This window comes from Cupressus sempervirens, chromosome 6, assembly GCF_028749045.1.
Source record: "Cupressus sempervirens isolate cs-2001-9-10 chromosome 6, ASM2874904v1, whole genome shotgun sequence".
Lineage (NCBI taxonomy): Eukaryota > Viridiplantae > Streptophyta > Pinopsida > Cupressales > Cupressaceae > Cupressus > Cupressus sempervirens.
In genome coordinates, this window is record NC_143123.1 from 39,786,566 (window position 1) to 39,805,701 (window position 19,136).

General features: G+C 35.4%; 1 protein-coding gene across 4 annotated transcripts in view; it reads left to right on the top strand.

Annotated features, from left to right (window-relative positions):
• The window catches only part of LOC149551008 (uncharacterized), a 159,708-nt gene that overhangs the window by 22,415 nt on the left and 118,157 nt on the right, over positions 1-19,136 (top strand). For all 4 annotated transcript variants that reach the window (XM_089786570.1, XM_089786567.1, XM_089786568.1 and 1 more), the window contains 4 exons: positions 668-743; positions 899-1,050; positions 1,729-2,293; positions 2,529-2,804. In XM_089786570.1, coding sequence (XP_089642696.1) covers positions 668-743; positions 899-1,050; positions 1,729-2,293; positions 2,529-2,804 — 1,069 coding nt within the window. The remainder of the gene's footprint in view (positions 1-667; positions 744-898; positions 1,051-1,728; positions 2,294-2,528; positions 2,805-19,136) is intronic.

A 19,136-nucleotide genomic window follows, 5' to 3' on the forward strand; every position in this document is an offset into this window, starting at 1 on the left:
GTATGGCATTCTTCTCATAGGGTTAATGTAGGAAATTGTTTTGTAGTTCATTTTGTTGGCGAGTTTAAGACCTTTAACCATAGTCACACTCTCTTGTAGATTATTGGTTGCAACCCTAAGATTGATTGAAAAGGTCTCTGAAAAGGGAGCCATTGTCATTTCTAATGAGCCCTCTAGCACTTGATAGACCTTGGTTTCCTTGAAAAATTCCATCAAAATTAAGCTTTATCAAGCTTGGAAGTGGGAGGAGAGACCATTCATTAACTTCTCCTCTTGGTACATTACTGTTCAGTTTATAACCCTTAATTAGGAGTGTACCTCACTGTTTAGTAAATCATAAAATACCATTTACTTTTTAAGAAATAGCATGTTCAGATATGTAATGAGAAACTGCGAGTTAACTTATTTCAGCATTGTAATAAGCTGTTTTTACATCAAATTATTTTGTAAAATATTGAACATTTGCACACCTTTTTATATTGAAAAATTCATTTGTTTAAATTTTAGGACATAAAAAATTTAAATAATATATAAATTAATATATTTTGACATTTTAGATATATAGGTACATAACTTATATTTTTTCCCTTGTGTGAAGGTGATAGGCTCACTGACATTAATTTTTGGTTTTCTTTTTTCTTTGATCATTAATTGCTCTTTGATTCAGGTCTGACCAAAAGCTAATAAAAAAGCTTCAAAGTAGTTTGCATCCTCAGGATTTCAACACAGAATATGAACAGAAGGTAGGCTGTCTCTTTTCTTTAACGTTATGAATAATGGAAATTTTAATTTATAAATGCAACTATTTGTATGTTATATAAGACATTCTTACAGCTGCCTATCTAAGGTAAATTTAATATTTTATGAACCATAATTATTACTGTTTGCATAATAACAGGGCGAAATGGGACTAGAGTGCAACTCTGGTAAAATAGCAGCTGAAATTCAGGAGGTAGCATTTTCTTCTCACACAAGTCTTTTCCAGGAAAAGACTCCCCCAGATAATCACAATAGCTTTTGTGAAATCTGTAAAGCTGGTGGTGAACTACTGTAAGTCTCAGACTGGTCTTCAGGTCTCTTTATGTGCTTTGAGGATTCTGATATATTAATTGCTGGCTTTCCCTCATACATATTCTCATTTCATTCATGTGAATAATTATTAATAACTGCCTTGAATGCAGACACTCAAGGACACATAGATATGTTCAATTTTTTTCCAGTGTCATGCTTTCTATTGCTACATCTTGAATGTAACAATTGTAGATAGCTAACACATATATGAGTTTAGTTATGTTATACTATCTGCAAGTGCAATTATAACTCATCAGTTGATTATAGTAGTTTTTGGGGGTTTCGGATGGATGTGATTCCCTGGCAACTGTAGCAAGTTCAAATACTTCTCTTGTAGTTGGGACAAGGGACCAAATTATGGAAAAGAGTTCTTGATTCCAAATTTGTATCAAGAGCATTGATAAATAGAAGACAATTGTTATACTTTTTCATTTAGTATGTTATTCTATTATGTTCATACATAACTCAATCCTACATGTATTATTCTGTTTACTTTACCTTATTAATTGCACATCTGTAGGATAAAAGTAAGCTGTAACTAAGTGCGAAACTGAATAGAATTTTCGAGCTTGTAGATGAAGAATTGAAAACCATTCAAGAATTTGCAATTCTTACGGGTTATTGGGTGTTCTGAATAAGTTTATTGCTATTTTGCAGGTGCTGTGATGGGAAGGATTGTCTGTTCACTTATCATTTATCTTGCCTTGATCCTCCTTTGGATCAAGTTCCATCTGGGAATTGGTTCTGCCCAGCTTGTGTAGATAAAAGAACTTGTAGTGATATATTATCTGCACCTCCTGTTGTTGAATCTATTTGGGACATGAAGGAATCTGGCATCACTAAAGATACTCCAGGTGATTTTATGAGTACTAGGGCTGCCTCCATTCAAAAGCAAAGGAAGGAACAGGAATATCTGCAAACAAAAAACATTTCTGAGGGAGAGCATGATTTTTCTATGCCGACTGCAAGACACAATGGTCTATCAGAGGCGACTGAGATACAAAAGAAGATTCTGGCAGAAGCATTGTCACGTGAGTATCAAACTGTAGATTCTGATGGGCTGACAAAATACTCAGAAAAGGAATTTGAAAAAGAGAAGCTATACTATGTTAAGTACAAAGGACTTTCCCATGCTCATAATCGTTGGATCCCTGAGAGTCAGATTATGAAGGAAGCCCCCAAACAACTATCTTCTTTTAACAAAAAGATTCAGCAAGGAACTGTAAGTAAGCAAGTTTTATTTATTTCCCTATTTGTTGTACCAAGTCAGAAAATATAATGATAAAAGTCTCCTTTTCTGCAAATATGTACAACCAGTGTTACTTTAGGAGGGCGAGTTTTGTAAAATTGTACTTTTGCACTGGATGGGTACTTCGTAAAGGGTTTGAACTTTATACATTCCTTCATAAATTGGTTCTCAAACGAAAAATTCTTATGAAACATGTGGAAATGTGTAGGCACTGCAATGGAATCCACAATGGACTGAGCCACATCGTCTACTTCGAAAAAGGGTTTTGATGCCTTCCAAGCACTCACTCAATGGATGTGATGATTTGTTGAAAAGAAAAGTTGAATGGCTTGTTAAGTGGAGGGGATTGGAGTATGATCAGTGTACATGGGAATTGGAAGATTTAGATGTTCTTTGTTCAACTTCAGCAACTAAACTCATGAAAGAATATGATAAGAGATCCGAAGAGGCACAGAAGCGAGCCTCTTCCAAAAGAGAAATCAAGGTGACATGTTTTTTAATTTGAATGTTTTCTTTTAATAGGACACAAATTCATTTATTTAAATTTTCTTATTAATATAGAAGAGTCCAGTGAAATCTTGATAGGTAATTAACTATCTATAGAGAACTATAGGCAAGGGCTGATAAGAAGCACAATATCTGAAGGGTTGGGTACATTCAGATGTTGAGTTTTATAAATTTCATTGACATGATTTGCTTATAAACCTTAGACTGTAGCTGCAATTTTAACCTGAGTTTGGGTGTAAATTTTAACAGTCAAAATAGTTGACTCTTTGGATTGAATGTATTACATGAATTTAAAATCTTACATGACTTTATTAATATGAGATTGAAAAGAAGGAACAAAAAGAAAGGTTTTGTCAATCACCATTATGGATTGCATATGCTTGTGTTTGGATAGGATCTGGATGTAATTTCAAAGGTAAATGTAAGTCTTAGGATAACATGTATTGTGTAGTATAATAATGCTTCAAGAATACATGCATTTGAAAAAGTCAAGAGCTAAGATGCAAAAATTATGAGTTCTATAACATAAAAGAAAGTGCCAATACCTCTAGAACCTCCAAATCTGAGAGTACCTCCCAACAAGACTTTATACCACAAAGTGCTTTTTGCTCTGACATGATCAAACGAGTGAATTTAAGGTGGTGTTGTTGATGGTAGTTTTGTACACCACCAGCATATAATAGAATAAACCGAGTGTTTCCCACTCTCTCTTGAACAAAGAAATCTCTGGTGCTATTAGAATTAATCAGATGAGATAACCCAAAGGTTCCCAAGGTCAGGTCCTGACTGTGCGTGGATAGACTGAGTGGATATGATGTGATTTCCTGGATTCAGAAGGGGACTTACACAAGTTGTTCCTAGAATGAGGATGCAATTCTTTCTCACTGTGGATGATTCTACTTAATCTGACTTGACTGCTTCAAAAGAAATAGCAAAAGAAATTAGGGTTTAAAGGGACTAAGCTAAAAACTTTAAGGACAATTGTAGTGATGGAAGTTGCTTCAGAGAAGTGGATTCCACCAAACTGATTTCTACCTAACCAGAATATCACAGTGCTGCAAAAACAGTGTTATCTTCTAAGGAAGCAAATGATTTTTTGATTGCAAGTGTACAGTCAAATACCCAACAATGGCGCCAATTCAAACATGCATTCACAATTGAACTTAATGCTATAGTTATGTTCAGACTAGTCATGCGTTGTAGCTTACATCAACAACATACAAACGGTATGACCCAGAAACCCATCAAACATCTTGACATTTAAACATTAATTATCACTGAACTGAACTGATATTGAAGATTTGAAACCATGCTCACATCGGAAGAACACAAAAAAGAGACCATATTCAATGTTTCACTTGCATTAACCTCAAATGTCATTTACAACAAATTCTACCCCTTCAGATGCTATTGTGACATCATCAGTATGTGCCTTCGCTAGCAACTAACTTTACAAATCTGAGTGCCTTGTCTTTGCTATTGTGACATCATCAGCATGTGCCTTTGCTAGCAACTAACTTTACAAATCTGAATGCCTTGTCTTTGCCTTTTATAGAGAAGCCTTACGAGATCAATGGTGGAGATTAACTTGACACCAGGGGGTTAGATTTTTCTTCTAGAAGCATCTGAACATTAAATTATTATATCTTTTACCTACTCTCGCTAGAATGAGATTACATGCTTCACAAGGAGAATAGGACAAAATAGGTAGGTATGGGAAATATTTATTTGACTTTTCAACATTACATACAAGTCGCCTTTGGAATTTCTAATTTCTTTTACAATAAAACACATTTTTTATTATTTCTCATTAAAAGCATTCCATTCCTTGAACTTGGATCCTTCGGCGGGTACAAATGTTGAAGAGATCTTGTACTTGTGCTCTGTTTGAATGACCTTGTAAACTTCTTCCAAACCTCAACTAACCAGCACTCTTTGTTCCTTCCAAAGTCATCCGTCCTGCAATAAAAGATCGTTCCATTATTTCATAATGCCATATAATAACATTGTGATCCTATCAAATTGTAATTTAGCACCCTAATGATTCTAGATATCTTTGTTCCTTATGGAGGGCCTTCAGGTCTGTATATGGATTGGAATCAATAATCATTTCAGATCTTGGATAAACCAAAATTTGTCATTATGGAAAATGGAATTTGATCAGGATTGAAGTTTATCTAGGTTTTCGTCATGTTTGGAGTTAGGATCATCTATTTACCATGATTTTGAAAATGACTCAGCCTTGGAGGAGATTAGGAATTCACATTTCAGACCTTGGACTGAATTTGAACTCTGATTCTCTAGATATGGATTCTCTGAATTTGGAACTCATACCTTAAGGGCCCGTTTGGTTGCAAGCGTAGGAATTGAGAATTAGAATAGAAAATTTGAATGAGAATGGAGAATGAAGAATAGGAATGGAAAACTGCAATCCAATCTTGTTTATCCCTTGTTTGGTTATGCAAGCTTAAATTGGAATAGGGTTAACTTGCAATCGGCGCCATTGGAAAATCGCTGAAATATTTGAAAATATTTCTGAAGATGCAATTGGCGCCATTGGAAAATCGCTGAAATAGTTGAAAATATTGAAAACAGAGTTCCAGCGCTCACCCCAGGTGAAAGCGGATTTGAAAATTTAAATTAAATTTGAGAAAGTTAAAATGAATGCAAGAGTAGCAATTCTAATTACAGGCATTTTTTGGAATGGACAAAAGCTCATTTTGGGGCTAAAATGAGAATATGTATTCCTATTCCCTATTCCTATTCCACGCACCAAACAAAGAATACAAATCATATTCTAATTTCCTATTCCTATTCCGGTTGTATTCCAGCAACCAAACGGGCCCTAAGAATTAGGATTATAAATGCTAGAATTGGAAATCAGATTTCATGCTTTAGAATATGAATTCCAATTTAAGAACTTGGGATCAGGAATTCGGAGGTTCTGGTTTTGCAATTCTGATTTGAAATGAAGTCGTCTGATGTGAAATTCGGATTATGCTCTGGAATTCTGGTTTTTTGATCGTAGAACTCTGATTTTTGAATTTTTTGAAAACCTGACTTCGAAACTAGGAACCTGATTTTGCAGTTGGGGGTCCAAATTTTGGGATTTGGATTTGGAAGTGGGAATAGGAATCGGGTTTGGAAATTAGATTTGATCTCTGGTTTCAATACCTGAAGTCAGCAATTTGAACATTCTGATTTCTGATTTTGCAACTCTGAATTTGGAACTCTTGGAAACCTGGTCTTGGAGTTGGAAATCTGGAAGCTTTGGAACTTGGAAATCAGACTTTGCATTGGATTTGGACTTCTTGATTTTTCTGATTTCTGCTTTTAGAATTTTGGAAGTGAAAACCAGGAATTGGGATCTGCATTCAGGGAATGTGGAATTGGAAATGAATGGTGGGTTAAGACAAGTCCTTAGATTGAATTTCTAATTTTGAGAATTGGATTTGGAATTCTGAATCTTAGGATCAAACTCTTGGATTTGCACTCCTCGACGTGGATTTGAAAGTGGAGATTGGATTTCGGATTTTGGACGGGGAAGGTGTGTTACCCATGAATGGTCCATACTTATTTCTTATATTATGATCATGGTAGTAGTTAAGCTGCTGTAAAACAGATGGTCTCCTATCAAAGTCCCATTGTGAACTTTGGCTTTTCGGTATTCTTTGTTTGTAAGTCCCTTGGTTGAACAAATCTGTGAACTTGAACATTGAACACTTTGTTCAATGTTCAAGGTTCATAAGTTCATCGGTTTTCTTGGTCGAGTCGGGAAAGTCAATTGTCCCACGGATACTGTCGTGTCTAGTTTGTCATCATGAGTGTGGTTTCCAATATATTGCGACTATTGAACTTGAACATTAAACTGTTTTGTAGTTCAATTGTTCATGTTCACTTGGTCATAAAGATTGATGCCTTTGGTGACATGTGTCCAGGCTGACAGCTTAGCGGAAGTGCAATGTTTACCAAATCTATGGAAAAGATTTGTATTAATTGGGAGTCAAAGGTAATGATGTAAGGTATGTCGCGACATGTGTGGAACTCGGGTAAGCTTTTAATGATTGAAAGTACTTGTCTCGTCACTAGTCTTGACAGCCATCCACACGCTTGAAGTTCGAGTTTTATGTTTTAAATGGAAGCCGCCTTGTTTTCATTCCCCTGCCATTTCTGCTTTTGGTAAAGATTGTTTTGTCTCATCTAGATGTACACGGCGATAGCTTAAGCTTTATGTTTTGGCAAGGTTGCATGCACTCAGCACGGTGAGTCTCTAGCCTTTCATCTTTCAGGGGCCATTTCATTCTGCATTATTTTAAAGTTGTGCATTCTTTCCATTTTCGTTTTGTTCTGGTTAAACTCTCGTCATGGCTACTCCTTTCCGCCCAAAGCTACCTGATAAGCTTAGGGAGTCTGTCTTGAGTAGTATCTTGCCTGACATGGAAGACACATTCCTTTCTAAAGAGGACAGGGGCAAATTACTGGCTAGATTTGAAAACCCAAAACCCAGTACCATATCTCAGAAGGCCTCAGATAGCGGTTTGCTGCAAGTGTCTGCTTTCCCAGAAGCTTTCCCCTGTCTTGAATTAGTCTTAGCATGCAGGGATAGATACAATGCCACCAAAAAGTGTATTCGTGCCTTTAATGAAAAAGTCTTGGTTTATGTTAGCTGAATTGCTGTCATGGGTGCTCTGAGAATTCCCCTACGTAAAATTTATGAAGACTGGACCATTACTTCTTCCTACACCCAATTTTCCACGGATGTCACTAAATTTAACAACATTGCGATAAGTTGGCTTTTCAAATCTGAGAGAGGGGTTCCCACCTTGCACGACCATTGACCAGAGAATACATGATCCCTAAGTTTAAGGATGTCATTATGCTGCTGAATAGGGTGAAAGGGAACCCACATGCTTTTCATTGGGAGAATTGGATGTACTTTTTCATCCAGACTATTTTGGGGGAAGATAAGTTCATTGATTGGGCATATATAATAGCTACAAGGCTGCAGGAAGAACTCTCTCAGGCTTCTGGAACGTTTGGTTTCTATATGACTTATTTGTTTTATATCCTAGCTTGCTATAGAGAATGGAAAGGCTTACCACACTCAGACTGGAACCCAAGCATGCCCATTTATGAGTATTATCCTCTCTTGTAGAAGAGTAAAAACCTTGAAGGTTTCAAAATAGTCCAAGACACTTTTCTGGCCAAATTGGTGTTTGAATTGCAAGGGAAGGAGAACGTGAGATTAATAGAAGAAGCCATCCAGTTGATTGATATTTATGGTAGTTTCTTTACTCAATTTCTCAAATTTACCTATATTAGGATCGGGGGATATGAGGGAAAGCCTTTGAGGTTACCTCGGCACTGCCTAGACCGTTTTGTGTTGATAGAGATATGTAGACAATTAGCGGAGGTTGAAAAGAACTGTAAAACTCAAAAAGGTTCTGGTTACACCTTCCCTGTTGAACTTGGACATTACAAATGCAGGACATTCCAAGATGCTCTTAAGCTTAGGGTTGAGATTAAATCCATGAACCTGCTAACCTAGTCTACTAGACCTAACTTTGACACTCTAGAGTTTGCCCTAAAATACTCCGAGCTAGATTCCTCTGCTCTCCACGTACCCCATTTAGAAGATTTCTGGGATAACTATCAGGATGATTATGAAGTTAGGAGGAAGCTATGGTCTAGGTTGTCACTAGCACAAATCAAGGATTTCAATCTCCCGCTAGATACCTCTAGGGTAATTGAGGAAACAAATGAAGAGGTTGTTGACTCAGCTTACATTCTTACCCATTGCAGGAGATGACTAGACAATACCAGAGGAAGACGACCTGCATACAAGAACCCTACTCGTCCTAACCAGAACAGAGCGATGGCTCATAAGCAAGAAGCAGTCAGGATCAGTGGCTTGTAGTGTCAAAGAATTCATGATAGTTCTAGTTCATCTTTAGTTGTTCTCGGTTCTAATAAAGTTGTTCCTTCTTCCATTGCAGGAAAGCTAAAGTCAAGTGTTGAACCTGAACACTCTATTCAAGATCCAATTCATCTCCCTCCTTCTATCAAGTGGACTTGCTCTCGTAGCAGGAGTAGTCGAAGAGCTCGGAAGAGACTTGTGACAAACCAGCAACGATAGAGCTTGACTTAAAAGAAGAAACAAAAGGAAGAAGGGAATCCTTGATTGGTGAGATGGAATAGGGGTGTCAACAAGTAATAGAAGGTGCTAACACTTTGAGTGCATTGGCATTCAGTTCATCGCCGGTGCTATAGACTTCTCCCAAGGAGAATCCTCCAATCCCTAATTGGTTTGAGTTATCAGTGAGTAAGAAGGGAAGCATAGTGCCAGCGACTCTTGCAGTGGGCAATATGGTAAGCAAATGCCTCAGGAAGACTCCTAAGACCAAAAGGGAAAAGATTGAAACTATGTTGAATATCGATGAGAATACAGGACAATGGGTTGCAGAAGTAATGAAGCCAATGACCAGGAATGGTATAGATTAAATACAACCACAAGATTATACAGTTGAGAAAACCATTCTCGGGCCTGCCTCCAAGGCAACTGATATGAATATATGGAACACCAAGATTTCTCAACGTATATGGAAGGATCAGAGAGATAAATTGGAGCTAAAGCAATCACTGCAGAAAATGGTAGAGTATATCCATGAAATTCAAAGCCCAAATGCAGAAGCTTTACCTACTTCCATCTCTGCCATCGACGTTGAGTCTCCATTGAACAAGAGCTTTAATGGACAGGTTAAAAGGGATCTCTCCATTGTCCAGGCCTATGGTGAGCAGTTGAAAGTTGTTCATGAACCAGTTACTTCTCTCATTTTACCAATACCAATGCAAGAGTTGATAAATCGACAATGGCCTTAAAATCATAAATGAATGCCTGGGAATCCGAAAAGATCAAATGGGATGAGTATATCATTGACATTTCTTAGGTTCAAGAATATGGAATAGACAAATTCGTGAAAGAAAATCCAGAAGCCAAGTTCGATGCTGATTTTCTGTTCATCGCCTGTGCTAACCTGGAATGGAGAAACATAGTGATGGAACAAGGGTTAGAAGAATACTCTGAATTGCTAAAGGAGGTAGGATGTCTGAAGAAAATCCTGGTTGCCGATATAAAATGCATTGATGTCAAGATTATGGGAAATGAAGATCGGCATGAAAAGCCCTTGAAAGAAGTGGAAACAACCTTCTTCTCCAAGATTAAGCTGTTAAAAGAAATGAGTGAAGTCTCAGTCCAAGATTTAACCATCGTCGCCAGGGCAGACTCAATGATGATTATCTGTACTGATCACTTTAATGTACAAGACAAAAAAATGGACCATATCTGCCAAATTATGAAGATGTGGAAACTTTGCTTGGATTAGCTAGGTGTCCTGCAACAGCAAGAGTTGGTTGGCTTCCTCGCAACACACAAAGTTTGGAAAGAAAACAGTGGCGGTTGCTATAATGCCCAAGCACCTTGTGCTAATATCAGTGATACAGCTAGAGCTTAGGAGAGGATTGAAGAGTCACCCACATCATTTACCTATTTTTAGTTAGCTTTGTTTTAAGACTTTGTTAGTTTGAAAACATTTGGAATTCCTTAGGGAGTTAATTTTTGAAGAATTCAATGTCAGCCGACTGGATTGTCGTCGGTATTTCTATAGCCAACAGATTGATTGTCGTCGGTGTTTCTATAGCCGATGGGTTGATTGCCGTCGGTGTTTCTATATTCTGTAGCCGACGTCATCAGTAAAGATTTTGTAGCCGACGGATAAATAGTTTGTAGCGGACATAATGTTTGGGGCCGACGGACTCCTTCGGGAAGGTTCGACAGATAGTATTTATATCACGTCTAGGTACATTGCAAATCATCTTATCACCAGTTATGTAATCTGTTGGCATATGCGAATAATCTAAAGAGTTCTGCTATTCATAGTCCGTGTGCATTTCTTAATTAACTTATGCGGTAAACATTCAAAAAGCCTCGTGTGGCTATATATGAAATTTTTTAACCGATCTAAAGGGTCGGCTCTCTGGACTAAGTACCGTTTTGTTTTGCTAGTAAGTTAGTTGTCCCCTTTTTGTTGATGAACAGTAAAGTTATGATAATATAATCGATTGTATGGTTATTTTTTGTTGCATCTATTCGATAATCGTGTGGTTGTCTTGTTGGGTGATGCAATTTGTGTGAAATTCATTCTTGCATAGATGCTATTTCATTAAATTGTGTTGCGTTTTATTTTCCTTTTGTCTAGTTTGGTGAGCTTGATCACAAGTTTGGAGTTTTAAGCTATGTGTTGTATGGCATGTATTTAAATGTTAATTGTTTAATCTGCAATATTCTTTTATGGTTATGAGAGGATGTTTTTATTTCCCTTAAGTTCTTTCAGGTTAAAAGGACGACTGTTATAATTCATTTACAATAAGAATTGCATTGATAAATTATTGTAGAAGGAAGTTGTGCCTTTAAAACATAGAGAGTCTGTGCAAGTCTTTTAGACTCATTTGTGGTGAAAGTTGTTTTTCTTGTTGATATAACTTCAAATAATTGGGAGGAAAAACTATTCACTAACAAGGTGGATATGAAAGTTCTTGGAATTTTGGGATTTGGTGGTGGATTGAAAATCTCTAGGTTTGGAAATTTTGGGATTTGGAGGTGGATTGGAAAATTTAAGATCTGGAAGTGCATTGGAAACTTTGAGTTTTGGAGATGGATTGGAAAGTTGGGGTTTTGGAGGTAGATTGGAAATTTTCCATTTTGGAGGTGGATTGGAAAATTCCAGGATTTGGAGGTGGATTGGAAATATTTGGGATTTGGAGGTAGAGTAGGGGGGTTTGACATTCTAAAAATTGTGATAGGGTCTTTTCCTTGAATGCATTTATTCCTTAAGATTTAACCTATTTCAAGTTCGGTTTGGAGTACATTCCCCATACTAGTTTTGCCCCAAGAGCTTTGCTTTGTTCTTTAGTGTTTTTAAGGCCAAGGTCTCCCTCTTCCTTTGGTGTACAAATATTGTTCCATGCCATGATGGCTAATCTCTTCTTATCCTCGGTCCCTTGCCAGAAAAATGTTCCAAGGGACTTGTTAATCTCATCTCGTGTATTAGCTAGTAGGGGGATACGAGAAAGTTGATAAATGGGTATGGATGTCAAAACTGATTTTAGCATTGTGGCTTTTCCTGTTGGGAAAGCTACCTTCCTTTCCATGATTTTGTCTTCCATTTGATATTGCTGATTGTGTTATCCCACGGTTTTGTGGATCTAGTTCCACTGTCCAAGAGCAGCCCTAGATATTTACTTGTTAAGTGTCCTAAATTAAAGTTAAGAATCCTACAAGTTTTTGTTTTAAGATTTTTATCCATGTTAAAGAAGAATATTTCCAATTTTGAGTTATTAAATTCTTGTTTTGATGCCAAAGTGTGGGTTTTGAGGGTGGCTTTAAAGCCCGAGCCTCTTCTAATATACCTAGTCCATACAACATTGTGTCATCAACAAACTCTTGATGTGTTGTGGGTTCTATATTACTTGTAATATTGATGCCTTGTAGTTTACCCTCTGTTTTTTCCTTGTTTATGGTTCTACCAAGAGCTTCTGCCATTATTATGAACATGAAGGGTGAGCGAATTCTCTTGTCTTATACCTCTAGATGAGCTGAAAAAACCTAATAGAGTCCTATTAATCAGTATCAAGAATTCGGGTGTAGATATGCATTCAAAAATGAGGTTTACCCATTGTCTAGAGAAGCCAAAGTGTTCTTCTAATACCTTAGAAAGGAATCTCCAATCTACTTTGTCATAAACCTTGCTAGTGTCTAGTTTTATGAGTATTCTAGGATCTTTACTGTGTTGTATGGAATGAATGGGTATTGTGCTATGATGACCTTGTCATATATTGATCTCCTCGGCACAAACTCTGTTTGTTCTTTGGTTATAATAAAAGGAATGACTTTCTGTACTTTGTTAGCCAAAGTTTTAGTCAGAAGTTTGTTTAAGGTATTACATAGAGAGATTGGTCTAAAATCATTTGTACTGTTAGCATTATCTTTCTTGGGTATCAAGGCCAAGAAGGTATTGTTAATTCTTTAAGAAGGTTCCTTGAGTTCCTTATGCCATTTAGGGCATCTGTTACCTCTTTTCCTAGGAAGTGTCAACATTTTTTAAAGAAAAAAAGTTGACTCCAATCAAACCTTGTAACGTCCCGCCAGGGAACCCAAAAGAACTTAACCTAAAGTTTTACTAAGTTTGACAAACATTTTTTTTAAGATAAAGATACAACAGTTATAGAATAACGGAAGCAATTAACATACACTCATACATCAACAACACATAAACAGGTTACATCTCTTAGGGTTCTGTGACATTGAATCACATTTAAGTTTAACTAATATTAAATCTAACACAACATTTTCACATTTCATGGAATAGCTACAAGTATGAATCCATTTAAATAATATACAGTCATCTCGAATGCCTCTTGACAATAAACAAAATGCACAATCATCCACTATACAAGTCATAGGGTATGAGAGGCTAAAATAATATACATCATGAAATAGATTACATCTTCTTGTAAGATCTATGAAATCAAATACAACCCACTTAGAATATAACCATCCATAATAGTAATAAAAGATTAGATAGAAAGGAACATCTGCACAAACACATCCAACAGCGGCATCTGACAATCGGATCTCAATGGTATAAGAAAAAACACTACCACCTGACCTCGTGGAACCTAAATGGCCCATCCCACCACGCTGAGGAGATAAACTCAAGTCCCAAAGAGGATAACAAACTCAAAAGTCAAAACCAACATCTAGGTTCAAGGAATAACCTGAAAGCAAACTATCTCAAAGGGTACCAAGACACTAGTATCAACTAATCCCAGAGGCAACACAGACACATAGGAAATCTATTATGCATGTGGGCAAGTGTTATCGCACGAGCCAACTCTAAGGTTACCCAGCTAGTCTTTTAATCCTCCGGCCCCCTAGTGACTCTATGCGGCACTGGTATCCTTTCATACTGACAAGGCATACTAATGAGTCAGCTCTAAGGTTACTCGACTAGTCTTTTAATCCTCCGACCCCCTAATGACTTTTTGTGGTACCAATATTTTGTTAATTCATTTTAAACCCATTTAGTGAAATTTTTTCACTTATTAAATAACCTACAATGGGTTACCCATCAGTCTCTTTAGGGCCTCGACCTCCATTACAAGCCACTTCCCAACACAACATACATATAACCTACCCTAAGCTCAGTAAAATCAAAAGATCTCAAATGATCATAAACCACACATCAGTTCTTAAACAAGCAACTGGAAAGCATTGAAATATCACTGATCAAAATCACAGATTTCACCAATACACTCATCCTAACAAGATTGATCGAGAAACAAGTACACATAAACCAATCCACGTCATAACATGACATCACCAAGAATAAATCATACAATCACCTCAGTCCTGTACAAGCGACTGGAAAACAATCCAAATACAATTGATCGAAGACTCAAAAGTTATACCAAAAAAGTCACACCATTCACTTCAGTTCTACACAAGAGAAACTGGAAAGCAATAACAACCATTTGATTAACTCAACATAGAGTACACATGACACATCACCATGGTTAGGTATAAAAGATCGTAATCAAAACATCATCATGACATCACAGAACAAAACCCCCAAGCCTCTGGTAAACATCCTGACTGGTCAAAGCTCAGTCAACTCCGAAACCTAACATCAGTAAAATTACACGTCTCATACATAACATACAATAGTAACTTATCATAATACATTAGGTTTTGGAAAACACGCATATTTAATTTTCACTTATAGGTTTCCAAGTTTTCATTTCCAAATATTACAGTTGATAATGTTTTCAATCTCAATTAGGGTTTCAATTTTCATTTTCTCAAAGTATTATAATTACTAAGGTTTTAGGATAATAAAATTTCGCTAGTATTACAAATCATTGTCATATATTTGAAGTTTGAACCATATAAACACATCCAAGTTTATAAAAGAAAACACTAATTCTTCCAATTAATTTATTTGATTTTTAATTTACTTTAGAACTATATTTAAATAATAAAGTAATAAACAAATTTCCAAATAATTAGATTTCAAATTTTAACAATACTTATTAAAATTAATAATAATTATTATCAATTAATATCATAATAATTTTAAATTTATTAAACTTTGAAAAAAATTTCCCGAAAAGGAAACCTGTTTAAAATGGAAACTTTCTAAAAATGGAAACTTGCTAAAAATAGAAAATTTCCAAAAATAGAAACTTGGTGAAAAATAGAAACTTAATAAAAACATAAACTTTTCAAAAATAGAAACTTGCTAAAAATAGAAACTTTCCAAAAATGAAAACCTACAAAAAATAGTTCCAAAAATAGAAACATGCTAAAATAGAAACCTTTCAAAAATGGAAACTTAACTAAAAATAGAAACTTTCCAAAAATAGAAACTTGCTAAAAATATAAACTTTCCAAAAATGAAAACTTACTAAAAACATAAACTTTCCAAAAATGGAAACCTACTAAAAATAGAAACTTTCCAAAAATAGGAACTTGCTAAAAATAGAAACTTTCCAAAATGGAAACTTACTAAAAATAGAAACTTTGCAAAAATGGAGACTTACTAAAAATGGAAACTTTCCAAACCCTCATCCCATTTTCTAATCAATCAGACAAAGATTTCAAAGTTATAATCATTCACAGATGTTTCCGAAACAAAGAACAATAAATCCATTCTTTTGCACTCCTCATCCTGATGATGGATCACTGTGTGTGATCCGAAACGTTGATGCTTAAAAAATTGAAACACAATCAAGCTCCAGAAAATGTTCTCGTGATACTACTAATGGATTGTGGAAATCAAATGACATTAATAAATCCATTACGAGGTTTCAGATTAAATCACAAACAATTCTATAACAAAAATTCAATTTTCTTAAACGAGTGTTTCAATTAAATTACTTCCCTCAAAGATGTATTAAGAACAAGGCAGAGAAGATTTCAACACAAGGGTTTTTCAACCAATTTAAAAACTCCGAAAACAAATTTATCCAGACACGAAGAAGACAAGAATTTGAAGAACGAAAATCCATAGTACAATTAAACCATGAGATCCTACTTGGATCTGATGCTAACTCGCAAGCACACAAACACATGAAGCACGCGAGAAAACACCTTCCTTCTTAAAAGCTTCCTTCTCTGAAAATCACTTCCCCAAAACCTATGTAATTGCAAAATGAGCTCTAGATCTCTGATAAAGAGTTCTCCTCTAATTTGGGGCTCTAATTGTGCAATCATGAGAGGGAACTCACTGATCAATACTATTTATTACTTTACTATCTTTTTACATTTTCATACACAACTCTTAGATATTTAATTACAAAATATCTTTATTAAATTAATTTTTGCTTTCTCACTTTATTTAATTTATTATATTTTAATTTCATGAATACGCTTTATGCAATTTAATTAAAATACACTATTAAATAATTGCTTACTCTTCTTATTAATTACAAGATGTTTTAATAATATATTTATTAATTCAACTAATAATATTGTTTAGAGTTTATTATTAAAATAAAACTCCTAAATAAATATTATTAAATTAAATAATTATAAATATTTTTAAATTAGAATTTTAATTAAATCTTTAAAATTAATTCTTTTTATTTAATTAATTTTTCAATCAATTAAATTTAATAAATATTGAATTTCTTTATAAAATTTCCATTAAATTAAATCATCTTTTAATTCAATTTAATTATAATAGAAAATCATCATAGACCCACAAAACCAAATACAACAACTCAATTGAAAGTCAAAGAACAAAGTCAAACTCCAGAGTCAAAGTCACGAATTCATGTCATTTGGCAAATTTGGAAAGGTGAAACTAACTCAGATACTTGTCCTACTTTCTAGGAAAATTGGCTTAGGTTAGGATTTGGACTCGAGAGTTATCTCCCCACTTATACTATTGAAATATTGCGATAGAGTACGCTCAATTTGGCAATTCAGGGAAGTTGATATCTGGTACTTGCAATCTGCATAAAATCCACGCATGTACATACACATATTCTAAACTAAATAGGCAATGACAGGAAGTGGTACATCGTGTAGATCTTGACTAGCAGGTGACTATTACTCCCTTCCTCAACCACATCAGAAACATCAAACATAAAGAAAACGTACACATACACCATACACATGCAAGTATAGGGTAAGTAACTATAGAAACTGCATATAAATCATTCCTCTAACTAACATCATGAAATAACTAAAAGTGATAAAATGAACATACATATATCATCATCGAAACAATCATAAACACCTGAAATAACTAACTCATCACATTAATCAACCGAGTATAAAACAACATCTAGTCAAATCCGATAACCAAGTACCAATTATCATAAAACACAATAAGAAAACTGACCTAAAAGAATCTGACACTACAACAGAATTGTCAAGTAGGGGTAGGCATTATAGACCTGGTTCTTTATCAGCAACCATTTGACTCGGGGCTTCTTCTACTTTAGTTTTTGTGAATCCAACATTTAGTATTCTATTTTGTTCCAGGGTGACAATTTTGGGTATGTTTTTAAGAATTTGGTTTTGTTGGTTCCAATTAGAGCCATCATAGTTATTAAGGAGGGTCTCAAAATGCTTTATTGCTAGATCTCCTATGGCTCTAGGGTTGTCTATAATATTACCAAAATTGTCTCTAATGTTTGTGATTCTATTGCAATTTCTTCGTATTTTGGTGCTGTTGTGAAAGAATTTAGTATTCCTATTCCCTGATTCTTGCCATATCTCGTTGGATTTTTGTCTCTAGTAAATTTCTTCTTTGGCTAGGATGCCTTCATATCTTAATTTTAAGTCCTCCAATAGGTATAGATTCTCATCCATTCCTTTATCTATAACCTCTTGGTTGTGCTTTTCCATCTCTTCTTCCAATGTATGTGGTAAAAAATATTGCTGAAAACCTCCTTATTCCATTTCGGTAAGTTTTTTTTTATGGTTTTTAATTTATTGTTTAAGCAATACATCTTGGAGCCTTTAATTTCTATTTGTGATCACCATTCTTCAAGTTGTGAAATAAGGTTTTCGTCCATGAACCACATTTGTTCCAATTTTGTAACAACCCCAACTGGTTATAACTTCATTAAACATTAAATTCTTCTCTAATTCAGTTGTTTGACATTTCATCAAACGCTTTGCAAGCAAGCTCTGATACCACTGTAATATCCCTTGCCCAAATTGACTGATTTTAGCTCAAGGAACATTGTCAAACACTTGTATGCCGCCTTTCTCTTTTCTAATTTTTTTGTGTTTCAGATTGTTTGATATAGTTTGAATGATGCTAAGAACTTTAGAATATTCGCAAGTGATATTACAATACCTCTTACAATTAACTAATATGCAAGTGCAGTTCTTTTTGGTATTTTCAATGCGTATACATGGAGACTAGTTATGGAATGCATACCTACAGCCAACTGACACTTTGACAAACAATTGGCATACAACTATTATGCCGATCATATATGCTATTATATGGACATTTCGTCAAACAAATGGTATGCAACATATATCTCCTTATTTGAATTCATTCATATGTACAATGTTGCTATGAAATTGCCAAGACAAATGGGCTTGTAATAATGACTACAATAATGCCAAATCCGATACTGAGTTATCACTTACAACAGCAAAATTATATGCCTAAGATTACAATGCTAACTACTAACAGTTGCAAGAGGAACCTGATAATAATGATGCCCACTGATGTAGATGAAAGTTGCAATTGGAATCAAGCATAAATACTATAACGTGGCATTGTTTACGCATACTGTAGCAACACAATGAGATCTCACATACAAATCTCCAATAATAATCTTGTCCTCGAGAGAGCCAAAAGTATTAGTGGTAACAACTGTATCAACTGTCTCTGCACTAACTATAGCAACAGCTTTGGGAGCCTCAACCTGTTGAAGCTTGGTGCCGCTATCCTCTGGTGCCACTGACACAACCACATATCCCTGTGAAATAAGTTCATCATCAACATTGCAGATGGGACTAGCAGCTGCCGTACTAAATATAGGCATATTTGCATCAGGGACTCCTGTCAGGGAAAACTCAAGCTTCCTTCCTTGCAACCTCGATTTTGGCCTTCTAAAGGTGGAAACCATATACCTCGCTGCCCTTTCAATTGTCTCTGGATCCGACAAGCTCTCCATCAATTTCTGTTGATGAAGCTTAAGTCTCTCCATACTCTTCTGC